General features: G+C 47.9%; 5 protein-coding genes across 5 annotated transcripts; 1 reads left to right on the plus strand and 4 right to left on the minus strand.

The window, feature by feature from the left end:
* Positions 1 to 625: 625 nt before the first annotated feature.
* On the minus strand, positions 626 to 5233 carry AO090012000961 (uncharacterized protein; the record flags this gene model as incomplete). Its single annotated transcript, XM_001727847.3, has 3 exons — positions 626 to 781; positions 830 to 1018; positions 1073 to 5233. 3 exons carry the CDS (start codon positions 5231 to 5233, stop codon positions 626 to 628), a joined length of 4506 nt encoding a protein of 1501 aa, XP_001727899.1.
* A 643-nt stretch (positions 5234 to 5876) lies between these two features.
* AO090012000962 (uncharacterized protein) lies at positions 5877 to 6429 on the plus strand (the record flags this gene model as incomplete). The annotated part of the gene is made up of 2 exons (XM_001727848.3): positions 5877 to 5893; positions 5967 to 6429. The coding sequence occupies 2 exons, from the start codon at positions 5877 to 5879 to the stop codon at positions 6427 to 6429; spliced, it is 480 nt and encodes a 159-aa protein (XP_001727900.1).
* An 888-nt stretch (positions 6430 to 7317) lies between these two features.
* On the minus strand, positions 7318 to 8618 carry AO090012000963 (chitin synthase export chaperone; the record flags this gene model as incomplete). Its single annotated transcript, XM_023236706.1, has 6 exons — positions 7318 to 7535; positions 7598 to 7931; positions 7992 to 8085; positions 8150 to 8237; positions 8480 to 8519; positions 8553 to 8618. The coding sequence occupies 6 exons, from the start codon at positions 8616 to 8618 to the stop codon at positions 7318 to 7320; spliced, it is 840 nt and encodes a 279-aa protein (XP_023091607.1).
* Positions 8619 to 10984: 2366 nt separating this feature from the next.
* AO090012000964 (dienelactone hydrolase family protein) lies at positions 10985 to 12202 on the minus strand (the record flags this gene model as incomplete). The annotated part of the gene is made up of 5 exons (XM_023236707.1): positions 10985 to 11139; positions 11213 to 11324; positions 11434 to 11685; positions 11754 to 11905; positions 12142 to 12202. 5 exons carry the CDS (start codon positions 12200 to 12202, stop codon positions 10985 to 10987), a joined length of 732 nt encoding a protein of 243 aa, XP_023091608.1.
* Positions 12203 to 13044: 842 nt separating this feature from the next.
* erg4 (c-24(28) sterol reductase) lies at positions 13045 to 15033 on the minus strand (the record flags this gene model as incomplete). Its single annotated transcript, XM_023236708.1, has 5 exons — positions 13045 to 13056; positions 13116 to 13333; positions 13399 to 13730; positions 13792 to 14547; positions 14996 to 15033. The coding sequence occupies 5 exons, from the start codon at positions 15031 to 15033 to the stop codon at positions 13045 to 13047; spliced, it is 1356 nt and encodes a 451-aa protein (XP_023091609.1).
* Between the last annotated feature and the right edge of the window lie 147 nt (positions 15034 to 15180).

The raw sequence follows: 15180 nt of genomic DNA on the forward strand, positions 1-15180 counted from the left end.
GATCTTAGTCGTACTACTAATGTACTATCAAGTCCAGACTTGCCAGATTCCTGGACTTGGAGTGTAGAGGTGGTCCTAGGGTTTAATCCATAGGATACGAAGCAGAAGTCTACACCATCCAGGTAGAAAAGAAAGAAAAAAAAAAAAAAAAAAAAGAAAGAAAGAAAAAGAAACCATTACAAGTACCATTCGCCTAATATGCATCAATCTTGCCATAGCCGTTGCTCGTCTCAGCCATAACAGCCCGTTGTAGAGCTAACATAGGTATGCCCAAGGCGCCCACCAATGTCCTGACACTGTCAAGATGAAAACATTATATTTTTTCTTTTCTCTTTTTCCTCTTTTCTCTCTTTTCATCCATTAGCCATTGCCATATGTCCCATACGCGAGGAGTCCAGGCACGAGAAACCTCATGCATTAACTGGCTGTTTTCACTCTTTCTCTCTTCTCTTCTCTTTTTTCTTTTTCTTCTTTTTGCATAACTTAAAGATAGCACCCTCCTTTTTGTCATTAACTGCATTAAATATGCGTAACTTTCATGAGACAAAACCAAACGTAGTTGATTATTCAATTGCAGCCTCGTACGACAGCATCAAGAAGTGCAGCAGGTAACTAGATCACAGATCTAGCCACGTAGCTCTCGAGCGCGGCGCGAAAGAAAAGGAATTTTACGAATAACAGGATCGTGTGGTGCGTTCTTAGCGACAGACATATACAAAATATCTAGTCGCTGGAGGAGAATATCCATGATCCTGGGTGCAACTTCCCGAATGTCCGCATCCTAGAGCATGTCAGCAAGATCTGTATACTGTTATAGTTTTGCACATACCATAGGATTTACTGTCTGCAGAACAACTTCCAGCCACTTGAGGCGTTCTGCAACATTTGTTTGTAGAGATGAGGTGACCGCAACTCCAACGGAAAGCGCCACAATAGGAGAGAGGCCGGTTAAGTAGGCCGGGTCTAAGTTGATGAAGAGGTTGTCAAATAGGTCTGCCTGCTGGTTGGATTGAAGCCACTAGTTGCAGAACGATAAGCAATCTCCTCAAATAATGTTGAAATGAATACAAACCTTGACTGAACCCTCTTCAAATCTGCCTTGGCTCATCAACTGAGCAATCTCCGCTAGTTCCGCGTCCTCGGCAGACTGTGCCTCGCTAGGTGTAGCGGCCATGGCGCTTGTCGGCTGTTGCGAAGTTTGTCTGTCTCCTTCTTGCTGACCCACGGCACGATTAAGCCTCAAAACCTCATTCTGGAAACCAGTCTGCGCCGCGGCCAATGAAGCCACCGTGTCCGATAGACCACGGACAAGACTAGTGAGCTGGTCAATCTTAGCGGCATCATTCTGGCGTTGAACCTCGTATTGCTTGAGATGTGCCTGTAGTTGCTTCTCCATGTCGGACCCAGTCTTCTCTGCAATACGTGTAGAAAGGGTCTTGAAAGCTGGCGTGACCGTGCGTTGAACGGCCTTTGATATTTCGGCCTCAAGATCAGGCAAAAGCTTCTGACTTACGGCTTCCGACAGGGCCTTCACCATTTCAGGTTGCTGGACAGCACGGGAAACAGTGTCAGGTAGAGCCTGGCGCAGTTCACGAGGAAGGGTAACCCCCATCTGTTGACCGACAACATTGTCCAATTGTTTACCGACAGCTGCTGATGTTAGGTTTGCCAAAGCAGGTACCACTTCCAACTGGATGCTGTTCGAAACGATGCGTGCGAGATTCTTTTCGACGTTGTTAGAAAGAGTGTCAGAGACCAACCGCAAAACTTGGTCTTGCTTGGCCGCGGAAGCCGCATCCCAGCTGCGTCGCTCTTCGTCAAAGCGCTGATACAGTCCTTCAAGTTCCCGACCAAGGCTCTTGTTAAATTCAGCGGACACGCCGGTTTGCAATACCTCCACGTGTTTATTCCAGATGTCGCTTGGCTCAGCGCCGGTGACATTAACCGGTGCAGTATTGATCGTAGTCGATTTTGACACATCTCCATTAAGCTGTTCGCCAGCGGCCTGAGCCTGGGTCGCGGCTGCAAGGCCCTCACTTGAACTAGTGACGGAGGGAGCGTTCGCGTCTTTTGCTTTGTTTGGCGCTTCAACAGCAGTGGTACCCTTCTTTTTCTTCTTCTTTTCGGGCTTCTCCCCGGCAGTGGGGGGAGTTGTCGACTCAGCTGGCTCTTCACCTGCCTTCTTCTTTGGAGCGGGCTTACTGGGAGACTGGGTCCGAGAAACAGCAGCACTAGCTGCGGCGCTGGCTTCGGCGCCCAGATCAGGGGTCTTCCTGGCAATCTCCTTAGGAGCTATCTTGGTTGGAGTGGGCGCAGCGTCACCATTGATGGAAGGATCGTCCGTAACATACGCCGGGAAAGTTTGAAGCTCGGAGATGTCAATAAGACCTTGTTCCAAGGCATTAACGGGTCGAATGATCTTGTTATCGGAGCTCCAACCAAGGTCTTCCTTCTTGATGTTCAGGCAGGTTACTCCCCGGGAGTGCATAACGTAAAGCTCAAACAACCCGTTCTCCTCTCCGGCTGTCTTATTGATTGGAAGAAGGTCCAAACTCCGCAGCTGACCCTTTGAAGCGAACGAGATCTCTCGAATGCCGCTCATGCATGCAGTCGATTCTGGTTTGGGAAGGCTGCCATCCTTTTCACCTGAGCGTTTGATGAACGAGGCCTGGGACATGGACTGTAAGTTGTATCTGGGTGCGGACAGATGAACAAAGTAAATTGAGTTGCGCGTAGGATGTCCAACAACGATGATACCGGATCCGGGATGATATGCAACACTACAAATAGCATCCGACTCGTTCTCATGGGGAAACTTAAGCTCCTGCACAGCCTTGCCTAGCCCAATATCCCAGAGCTGCAAGGTGTGATTCTGCTTAAGACCAACTAAGACATAACGAAGAGCCATAGATTTCACATAAGGGCGCAGCTTGTCAATGAAAAGCACAGATGTGGGCCACGACTTTTCAGCAGGAGAGCCGGTTACAAAGGTGTTCAATGGGACGCGGACTTCCGAGGGACTGGGTCCAGTAGCGAAGAAAGAGGGGTTGTTAACAACATCACGGATATCCCAGAAACGCAGACGACCTGTTTTGTCTAGGGAGGCAATAACAGTGTCATCGTCACTGAACATGAAGTCCTTGCCGGCCTTACCGGTAGAGATCTTCAAGGCACGCTCTTTGAAAAACTTCTCTGTGTTGACGGTACGCTGTGTGCCGGAGACGCCGTAACTGGAGTTTGCGGCAGCCTGGGGAGAGATCACGTATATGTTCTTACCGCGACCAATTGCGAAGAACCCTGGATGGCGAGAGCTCCGTTTGGCACGCGTTTTCAGCTGGCCACCCGAAGTATTCTCATCTGAGGCTGGGAACGGAGGGAAGGTGAGACTCTCACTTTCTAAAGCATCCATTTCAAACAAGTCCTTGTCTCCATTCGAAATCAATGCCCAGTATACAGCACCACTAACGCCGATGCCTAGGACCGCCTGTTCATCGGATGTACCTGTCGTTGTCTGGGAGGTACAGACAGCGACATTAAACACACGATCGCGGGTAGAGCGGAACACTTGTTTGTCACTCCCATCATCCTGGCGGATTATTCTCATACCTCCATTCTTTGCCAGGGCATAGACGATGTAATCCGAGGTAGCTGAAGTGAGCGAGCGATCCAATTGGTCGAACTCCTTCTTCAGTCGAGCGATGTCCATGATTCCATCATCACGCAGGGTCGTAAGATTTTCAGAGTTTTGGGCCTTCACGGAGATGGAAATAAACGGCTTCAAGGGGAAATTATGTACCGGTACGATACGTTCCTCTTCCTTCTGGGCGCTATCTTCAGCACTCTCCCAGCTATCAGCTAAAGCATCACCGCCGCTATTGTTGGAAGTCTCCTTCGCAACAAAAGTATCAGCAGTAGTATCCTTGACTGTTCCGTGATTTCCATTCTCCTGGGCAGCCTCTCTGGCTTCAGCAGCGGTCTCCTGGAGGTGGCTGGCGATCGACGACAGGGTCTCTTGCGTGTTTTCTTCCCGAGCCATCAGCACAACTGGTTTGCTCTCTTCCTTGGAAGCTTTGGCGACCGCTTCATCAACGTCACGAACAATCTGGCTGACGAGATTATCAACTACTTGGGACACAGCTTCCTTCTGCTCTTCCGCTAAGCTCGGCGACTTGGCACGTGCTGCCTCCTGAGTGGTCTCCTCCTTGGTGATGATTTTTTTGCTTCCTGTGGCCTCTACGCTAGGGCTCTCGCTCCGAGACTTCGGCTGGGGAGTTCCCTTGCGAGGAGAAGCAGCGGCAAGTTGGTCGAAGGGGTTGACGTATGTGAACAATGTCTCCTTGCCAGAGGGAGAGGGCTTGGGCTGATGAGAGGCGAGAGCATCCGGTTTCCCGGCTACGATTTCCTCAGGGCGAGAACCCATAGCCAAAGATTCCTCTACAGCTTGGACTGAGGCTATCGCAGGGTCTCCCGAGACAACCTCGGCCACAGGGGGCTTCTGAGAAGAGATAGAAGTTAACGGCTGAGAGACTGGTTTTATCGGTCCCTCAGAAACTTCTCGGACCGGCTTGGGACGGTTGAGCAAGCGAAGCAACATCTCCTGGGTGTTCTCGGCTGTGGAAACAACAGAGTTTTCACCAGCGGTGACGGCAGGTCCAGGTTGACCAAACTGCGCACCAGCAGGCTTGACAGGAGCCGTGGTACCCTGTCGCCCAAAGAGAGTAGCAACCAAATCGGACGCGGAGATGTTTCTCGCGTGGGACTTCGTAGCCTCCGGACCGGTTTCGTGGCTGTGAGACGGCTTCGGCTGTTCCAATCCAAAAGGCGACGGCTGCTGGGAAGCCGGAGGTGCCGCAGACTGGTTAAACTTCAGCAGATTGAGCAGATTAGCAGCACGATCGGGATTATGGGGCGTTGGCTGATGCTGTTGGGGAGGAAACATCTCCCCACGCGGCGTTGGAGCATTAGGACTGAGAATGTCCGAGCCATGATGAGGCGGAGTATTCACTGGGGAGGGACTGTGAATGGTAGACGAGACCGATGGGTGGCGGTAACCATGCTGTTGCAGTTGGGGATGAGGAAAGCTCTGCCCGTCATATGGCGGCTGCTGGGGGCGTAATCCGGACTGGTACTGCTGAGGGTACGGCATGGGAGCATCGTGGCCAGGCGTATCCGAGGGAGAAGGACGCGGCCTAATGCTCGCCAACAGAGCCTGGAGATCATTGGGGGTGGACATTTCTGTCACTCGCCACAGTGAAGACGACCTCCAAGCGATATCCAAGCTCCAACGTACTTTTCACGAGCTCTCTTTCGAGAGCCAAAAAAGGAGGGTAAGCAGCCGAGCCTGGTCTGATAAAGAATGAGATGGAAATGACAAGAGAGAATTAACCGATGAAACGAAGCCAAATGACCGACTATTATACAGGAATTAAAGGGGGAAGGGAGGAAGCTCAAGAGGGAAGAAGAACAGAAATCATCAAAAGAGACGAGGAAGCAAAGGCCCGATGTGGCTCTGTGTGTGGCTAGAGCGCGGCTGTGAATTACACTAGGTGACGTATTGATGGTACAGTATTATTTCCGTCCGAATGATGCTGGGAAACCGTCAATAGGAACCAGAAACGACAACAACAGCGTGATGGACAAGAAGTGCATGGATTGATGGATGATCATTCACTTATCTGAACTCACCTCATGGGAAAAGTGTCCAATCTATATACCGTGACGTTTGCTCCGCCCTTTCCCACCTGCTGTGAAACCCAGAGCCTCTGAACTCTCCTTCGCCACTGAATCTCCGTCCCGCTTCTCTTCTCTTGCAACGGAACTTTTTGATCGATGGTTATCTTCGACGCACGTCACATAGTTATCACCTAGATCTCAACATGTTTTGTCTACGAAGGTGGGCTACCAAGCAGTATCCATACCACTTTCTTTCGTTAGGCCGAGTACTAACAAATAGAGTCCTTATATAGCTGGTTACCTCTCCTATTCATCCCGACCAATGCCTCCCCACTTTTCATTGTCTCCTTCGTCACTCTGACCTACATCCTCCATCGTCCATGTATCTACTGCTCAGCTCTTCTTTTAATCCTCTTTATCTCATCCTGCCATTGGTCAGATCGCTGTTTCTTTGACCTTCGTGGTGACTGGTTTGCGCCTCGCTACTCTTCCGATCCGAGCGCCTCTTCGGTCGCCCCCAATGAGACCGTCGCCGGCTTTATCCTGGAGACTGTGAATACTACTACGAAGAACCTGGCGGGCGTAGTAGTCGACGAGGCGCAACGTCGTCTGGCACTAAATGGGTCGTCAGCCGCCGCAGGACTGGGCGGGTTGGTTCAGGAGGAATGGACCGGGGTTGGGCTGGAGTGGTTGCGCAGTTTGCTTGGACGACGGGAGTGGACGATCCCCTGTGTCGACGTCAAGGTCCGTCTATAGAGATGGTTTGCTTTGATGCTCTACCGGGGGCTGATCGAATATTTTCCTGGTCGTTTTCTTTTCCTGATCAACAAACCTAGAATGATCTCTAACAATACAGATTGTATACCCCGCGCCTTACAAGACGAAGAGCTTCGAACCCGCGAGCAGCAAGTGGTCCCTTCATCGAACCATATGATACTGGTTCGTTGATTATACTTCTCACTGCTTTCGAACTTTTCGCCCGCGCGTATATCCGCACATCTGTGCGACAGTGGACTGGCTTTGACTTTTTACCCAAAGGCATTGTACATAAATAAACACCGCTATATCCATCTGCTAAATAGCTCTAAATAGACTGCTAGACTATATTCAACCTTGAGAAGGACGTGCTAAATGGCCGCGCCACGTTGATGCTGAGGCGGTGGTGATGCAGCTTAGCCTCGAACGGACCACGACACAAGAGGGATACACGTAAAAGGGATTGAAGGTCATGGATCAATTATGTATTGTAAGACATACACGAATTACAAGCAAATAGGTATCTAACGATGAAGGGAACACACCAACAGTGACCAGATGCTTTTGAAGATAAGCAGATCACATCCACATGGAAGAAGCAGTAAGATCGTAGACAAGCATAACCACACCGAGGCACGTCAAACAATATCATGAAGCATAAAAATATAGATCAGAGTATCAGCATGGTATCAAAACAGGTCTCTCTGTGAGACTCCGTTAAAGGCATCAAAAGCAGGACTTCAGGAGTTGAGTACAGGCATCGAGCGTTCGGAGGTAAGGATCGTGAGCTGGTTTTAATACTAAGTCGGTCAACGATCGACGTGGAGCAGTATGGGGTAAAGGAAAGCGGAAGTTAGGTCTGAGCAAGTGAACAAGCAGATGAATCGTCTAGTTGTATCCACCGGATGGTGCCGTTGGCATGGGCCAGTCGTCTTCGGTGATACTGCTCCAAAAGATCCATATCATAGCTACTGATAGGAGGGTGAACAGAGTCTCGAACAATGCACCGTTGATCTTCCCGTTCGTGGCCTGACAGAGGTGGGTGCTGATGACATATTCGAAAATCTGACCAATAGCAAAGAGCAAGCCAGCACCACATAAGTAAACTTTTTTTGATGTCAGAGAATGGTTACCTAACATTGCGGAAGGGTTAAAATGGGGAACATACGCATTGGGCGGGACTCGCCCAGTATTCGAATCACCAACACGGCCTCCAAAACGAAGAATACCACCAGACAAACGAGTGGGAAAAGTTGGTACAGCACATAGAGAGCAATGTTTCGGTACTCGGTTGACGGGTCAGGCTTGAACTCGCCGGTCCAGTTGAACCCCGTATCCAAAGCAATATAGCCAGTGCCAATGAAGAAAACCAAGGCGGATGCTGAGATGAGACCGAGCGACGCAGGCGTGCCATCATCGAGAAATTGGTAGCCCACCAAGGCGTTTAACAACAGTACCCAACATGTAGCGGTAATCGCGGCGATGTGCGCTGCAGAAAATCCCTGCATGTGACCGTTAGAATTCCGAACTGGTTATGGTTGGGCAAAGAAATCCTAGCATACTTTCCGGACCGCTGCGTCGAGAGGGAAAGCACCAACGCTAAAGATTTCGCAGATTTCGATAACGATGAAGCCGAGTAAGAACAGCTGTATCTCTCTATGATATACCCCAGATTAGTTGCTGCCCATTGTCTTTGTTTTGGTTCAATTTCACTGTGTACCTTCTCCCGACTGCTGCCTGTTTTCGCTCAGATCTCCATAGCAGCAAAAGCGATGTCAGGATGGCAATGAAGGCAAGTAAGATAGAGCCTACAACGTATTAGACTGCGATCGCATAATCATCCGGCATGGGCTTTATCATTATCTCATACCCAGATTTCCCAGATTTCGATTACCGCTAAGGGTAATGCCTGTGAGCGGACAACCACCGAAGGCAGCATTAGGGGGTTGGTTCTTGTCAACGAAAAGCTAGACAGAGGATCGATAAGTTAACGACAACCCTGCCCATTGAATAGGTGTAACGTTATAAAGCAAGGGAAAAGTCGCTTCACATACATTGCAGACTGGTAATGTAGAATCTCGACAGAAGTCCTGAAATGGATGGAGAATCGGCGGTCAGCATACTTCCGGAGCCGGCATTTGCGTTTGTCGGGAACTCACGTGGAACTTCCCAAATTGCGTCGAGCCCATGATTCAGAGAGCGTTCAAATGAGAGATCATGCGAGATGTGTAGTAGCAAGAGAAAGTGGGCGCGGAGTGGTGCTGGTGGCGTGGTAGTGTAGGGGCTTAAATTGGTCGATTTCCTCGGACCCGCTGAGGACCGTTACGATCGGTCCGGCGCAGATCTGAGGCGCAGAACAAGCGGTATGGTTGCTGACGATTATCGTTTATTGATTTTATTCGGACTCGTCAACGCCTTTCGTCTCTTGAGTGAGGGGCAAAAGATTTCACGAATTAATAGGAAAATGTTCCGGAGTATTGACACGTCAAATTGTATGTCAATCGACTTCTGCAGCGTGACGAGACCGGTGGAGAGATGGACAAATTAGGAAGTAAATGACGGCGAGGCCGAGCAAATTAACAAGATACTGGGGCAAGTGAGAGAGCCGGCGACGTATGTACTGTGTGTGGGACCGATGTATACTGCATTTATGTACAAAGAGAAGGTTTTGAACAGGCCGAAAGAAAAATGTAGAAGGATGTTGGAGGGAGGGAAAAAAGACGATGGCGGTGTTGGTCCTGGAAGTCGAAAGAGGGGGAGGGAAAAATAGAGAAAGAGAAAAAGAAAAAGAAAAACAGCTAAGGTATGAACGTGCTGTAGCAGGAAGAGGAAGGTGGTAAACTCTTAACCAACAATTCTCATAGGCGCAAAACGGCTAAAGCGCACTAAAGAATGACGGTTCGTCTCGCCTTAGGACTAGACCCGAGACCTAGTGGATGGAAAAGTGGGCAAACCCAATGGCCAGCCAACTAATTTAATACTTTATTCTTTGCCGATTTGAGAAGGATTACTTAGATGAAAAAGAAAAAAGAAAAATTTAACCCTGCAGCAAAGATGCAACTCAGGAACGTCGGAAGTGGAAGATGGTTGGCTGGGCTTCCTGTCAGTCAGGGATACCACGCGAGGCTGGTGAGGCTGGTTAACCCATGATCATCAGTTGATGGTGATATGATTGGATTCAGTCTGTTCAGATCGAATTCACAGTGGTGGATGAAGTATTTAGATCTTAAACTTGTCCCATTCCACCCTTACATATAGATCGGATGTGGTTCACCCATGGTTAATAGTTTGGGTTGTCCCTGAACTCGGGTAAGGTTCCCTTGGGTCCATTTCCCCAGTTTCTATTTCTGGGATATTGGTTGCCTGAACTTTAAGGAACTCAACTCGACGGGTTTCTCTGCCAATAAGAACTTTGCCGTGCAACCATTGATTGTTGGAAATGTTTGTTTGTTACCTTAGGCACTTACTAACAGTAGTACATACCTAGGTAAGTATCTTCAACTACTACTCCCAGGTAACTACTAAGGCATCTTTGAAAACTTGGCCGTATCTCGGATATAGTACAGGATGTAAAGAAAAGACAGCGAGCTCTTCGGACCATATTAATATGTCAAGATTGGGAAAATACAAAACCGACTGGTAACCTTGGAACCACAGCTCTCGGTTCTGTGCGAGTCTGAAACGATTCCATGAAAGGGAACTTATCACCACAAGCCACTGCGCGCCACTGTGACATCTCAGCCAAGGGATAATCCACCTTCTCTCCTTCCGATTCTGACTCCCGCCCCTCCCTTTTTCTTTTTTTCTTTCTTTCCTCAGTACAGATCAAATGACGGAGATACACAGAGACGACGTATACTTCATCCCTAAGGATGTATTGCTATCAGCAGAGTCAGTATTTACTAGTAGTATTCCTAGTCTTCAGTGTACTCGAGTTGGGTCAATTGTGCATACATCAATGGATTTAACCTTATTACCGAGTATAGTAGTGAATAATTTCTGGTTCCCTTGTTGAAACAAAAAACTCTATTTCTCCACCTCGATGCCGATATAATCCGGTATAGGCAAGGAAAGAATCTCAAAAGTTAGTAAACACGAATGGTTTATGTTCTGCAATAACTTTTGGGGTACATATTGCCCTGAGACATCAGATAATTCTGCATTAGCTATGTACCTACCCGCGAGAGCAACCCAGCCACGCACACAATGGAGTCAAACCACAACTTCTGTAAGACACAATGCATGATTCCAAAATGTGTCAGGCTGTATTGCACAGCAGTGTATATCGTAGCTATACTGTCTTGGACTTACTCAGTTACTTGACTGCTGTTTTACTTTCTTGGAACTAGGTCATCCCTTGCTTCACTTAGACCCTCATACGTTATGATCACGAATTTTCTTGCGGAGGTGTTCCTTATATGAGGATATTTTCAACCATTTCAGAAGCCTGACAAGGTTTAGAGTCGAGGGTCAATCATGGAGTCTTCAGTGGCAATCGTCCAATTCATACGCAACCACTACCTATCCCTGCGGTTCTACAGGTCGTACGAGCTTTTCAACACACATCCTCGATCTCCAATTCCCGGCCATCGTGCTCACCCAGGTCCAGTTTCAGAGTCCGTCCAAACAGCTCGAGTAGCATCTCGAAACAAACCTTGGTGATGGCGGGGTCATATCGCCCCTTGCTCAGTTCATCACGAATAAAAGCGTCTATCGGATGATAATGTCAGTCGGACCAATTTCAAAGGTGTTATTATCTCTCTTAATATAATGTGTAACGTACGTTGAGCCCAAGCCACCTCGTAAAAGCTAAACAAGACCCCCTTGTCTTGAAGTGTTTTACGAATTAGGTCTCTTCCTTCCGGGGGGACATGGTTATCGTTTTTTCCGAAGATCTAGCACTTCCGTTAGACTATTGCACAGATGGGTTTTCTTGAGCGAAGGGACCAAGTTGCCGTGAGCCATTCGAGACAAGTAGTTTCATATAGAACAGGAAAGACTTACCATTATCAATTCTCCTTTGATATCCTCTGCTCTAGCTAAGCTATCATCGTTTTTACCGGCAGCAAGGGTCTTGCTGTGGATGTCTGTTGCAAAGTAACACACTGCCGCCTTTACTCGACTATCTAACGCACAGCGATACGCAAGATGGCCACCAAGGCACATACCCGTCGCGCCCACACGACCAGTGCATGTGGGCAGTGACAAGAGATAGTCGACACACAGTGATGCGTCCTCATCGTACGCAGCTAATTTCTATATACTTGTCAGAGAACTTCTCTGTCAGGTCTCTTAGATTTCCAAAATGTTAAATATTATTATACCTTGCTGACTTTCCATTTGTTCCCTTTATCCGTGTCCTCGGCATTGTATTCCAATGGCTCTGGACCGGTGAATTCGTGATAAGTAGAGGGAGCAGCACAAATATATCCTTGACCAGCGATTTGCCTAGCAAACCGTGAAACAGGCCCAGTCACTATAGATGTTAGGACACTGAAAAGTTGGGGAGAGAATGACGAAATACCTTGATAGATCTCACTGAATACCACTACGCCAGGGAATCGGGCCTTAGGATATCCAGGGATAGTGGGATGGAATACATAGATGCCTTCATAGTCACCGCCATGTTAGCTAGGTGACCTCTAATCCTCAATGAAAAGACCCCATCTGAGCCTGCAAGCTCAAAGATGAATAGATAAATTGGTGCCTCACGCATGGTTCCATTCCCATCTGCCTTGGTTGGCACATCGTGGAAAGACTCTTGAATCAACATATCTACCTGAGACGATATATAAATCGTACGATGATTTGCGGTTACAGTGATTGATTGATTGATAGGTATGGGCTGGGAGACTTAATTCAATGAGAATTTAGCGTTCAATTAGTTAGCTGCGGGCCTGCGGGGAAGATTGTCCGATAAGATCGAGGACCCTAGTCATGTGACTAGAGATGCAGGATGAGCTGCTTGCAATCAAAATAATCAGCTTGGTTAGAGAATGTAAAATGCCCGTGGTTTCGAATATACTTGGGAGTTATCTTTAGATTTGATACATTAGACTGGAAGAAGAGACCATCCGGGAGCCAAGAATACATCAAGAGCCAATCTATTAATAATATGCTTCTGGTCAATGCCGACATACGTATGCTGCTGTGCGTAAATTGCTCGATTAATTCCAATATACCTAATATATCGATTGGACTCCGCCTCCTGCCCTGCGACCAAGGCTATCATGTATAACGCCAGTTCCAAAAACCAGCCCACGTGTTGTACATCATTTTTTCCCTCGAGATTAGATATTAATAAAGAAATGGAGCAAGTTAGAAAAGCACGTGTCCCAAAAGAAACCAATAATTTACATCGAAAGATACACATTAAAATCTGAATCAAGATTAAAAAGAACTCATTGATCGGGGAATCGAAGTGGATGCTCAGGCTCTGCACAATCACCATGAGAGGAATGCTCAGCAGAGTCGGCTTGTGAGTAATAAAGAAACATACTCATCCAATCCACATAGAACTTGGAATACTCTAGGTGGACCGTCATAAGTGTAGCCTTTCTAAACGTGTCCACTAGTAAGGCAGCTAGTTGACATTTTGCATGTACGGCTGTTTTCTCAAAACACGTACTTTATAATAGATCAGTCCGCATATTCCACGGCCAGTGATTTAGTGAGATTGAACTTACGGGAATGAAAAGATAAGGGACTCGTCTTTCATACTCTAACCAGGCTTCACCGTATTTGTTGCGACAGCGCTGGATATCTCGCAAAGCACGGTGAGAGATCATGCATGCAAAGAAAACAGGGTAGAACCAGGGGAATGGGCTTTTGAAGCCAGTGATAAGACCCCAGTTCAACGCAAAGAAAAGATCGCAAGTGTAGTGGATCTTACGGGCTTTGCCGTCTGTGCACGTGTCAGCTCAATTCATCTGCCATTCGTACTCAAGTATAGGAATATAGTTAACTTACACCAACCATCCACCAAGATCTTGGAGCCATCTTCAGCCGTGATGGTCTTGGGGTTTTCCAATGTTTGCCATGGAAGCTGCGGGAACGTATTTCGGAAGACCATAGTTCCGCGCTCCTGCTGACGATAACGGTTCTTCTGACTGTTGGTAGTATCCCAAACCCAATATACGAAGAGATATGCAATATAGAGGAATGTCAAGAAGTAGCGGTTCCAATGATAGGTGGCCGGGTCATGGTTGGCAAGGTAGATCGTGCAATGGCAGTAGCTTAAGGGCACGCCGGCAAGATTCCAGAAAATTAGCATGAAACCCCATTTTTCATAGTACATATCCCTGTCCTAGTGTTAACCGGCTAAGAATCGTTTTCTTCGCGGCTAGCAGAATCATGACTTACCAGGTTGACACTATGCACTCCTCGCCCTTGGAGCAGGCATTTGCGTATAGGAAATGCGCCATCAAAAGAAACCCTACCTCTCCAGAGACGTAGCCGTAGACTTCGTATTGTCTGGCCGCAGCGCCCATAGTGACAAAAAGGAGGATATACCAAGGGAGGCGGACTTCAAAGAACATCTTGAAATCCAAGATGCCGAACATCCGGGGATTGAGTTCGGCGCCCATGAAGAAGTCATAGATGGGATAACCTGTCATACGATGTTGAGCTCCACGTGCCAAAGCTGAGAAGTATGCAACAAAAGACACCAGAAATCCGGAGATGATGGCGACACTCATTAGAGAGCCAAACTCGTCGATAATAGTATATAGTTTGAAAATTCCGGTGAAGTGTAGTGTCAAAGCCAGCAAGATACTTGTGTAAAAAGACCAGACCGCAGAGCAATAATATGGCAGTTGCTTTCCTCCGAGGTGCGGCAGAGGGCGGCCCATAACAGTGATGCCCGGTAGGAGCAAGTAGCAAGCGCCCTCGAAAAGGAAAAACACCCAGTAGATAGTCCATGCCTTGATAGAAGGGAAGGCACCCACGTAGACTAAGTTGGCTAGGTGCGCGATGAAAGCTAACGTGCTCTGTCCTTCCGAGGCACGAGGGAACTTTCCATCGTAATAGACGGCACCAATCCACATGTAATACATTAGCATTGGAAACCCGATCATCATAGACAATACACCCCAGGAGCCACCAAATTCAAAGTGTCCACTGTAATCAACTTTGGGATCCTTGCCCTCTTCCCAACCGTCGACAATCCGAGGTTTCTTCTCCGTGGAGATGGTGTGTCCGTTAGTCGCAACTGTTTTCGCTTCCTCCTCCAAAATGTCTTCAGTCTTGGTCTTTCCGGAGGTGCGTCTACGAGTCGCAGATTTAGATCCCCTCACCATGTCGACCGCGGAGTCGAATGTGTCGTCCGTGTTTGTCTCTGATGCCACAGCGCTGCTGCGAGTAACCCGACGACCTGGGGTCTCAATGAAACCGGGACGCTCCATTTTCCTGGTAATGAAACCAATTGATCAATAAGGCTGTTCGTATCGATGCGCACGCATTTTGGAAGCACTGAAAACATAGAGACACGCGGCGAAAAGTAGAGACTGTGGCAAGTCCTCTTGTCTGTTTCCGCATCCCCTTTCAACAGCAAAAAAATGTTACTTACTTGGGTGTTTTCCCCGTCTGAGAGCGCGTGACGGTCATGATATTGGAACCATATGAGGATTAGAATGATATAGAATAATTTGGAGTTGTTGAGACAAAGCAATTGGGTGAAAATATAAAGATGGTGGGAAAAGCCAGAGTCAGGGAGAAGGAGAATGTTTTGAACAACAATTCATTACTCCGTAC

The sequence above is a fragment of the Aspergillus oryzae genome, chromosome 4 (genome assembly GCF_000184455.2).
Source record: "Aspergillus oryzae RIB40 DNA, chromosome 4".
Classification (NCBI taxonomy): Eukaryota; Fungi; Ascomycota; class Eurotiomycetes; order Eurotiales; family Aspergillaceae; genus Aspergillus; species Aspergillus oryzae.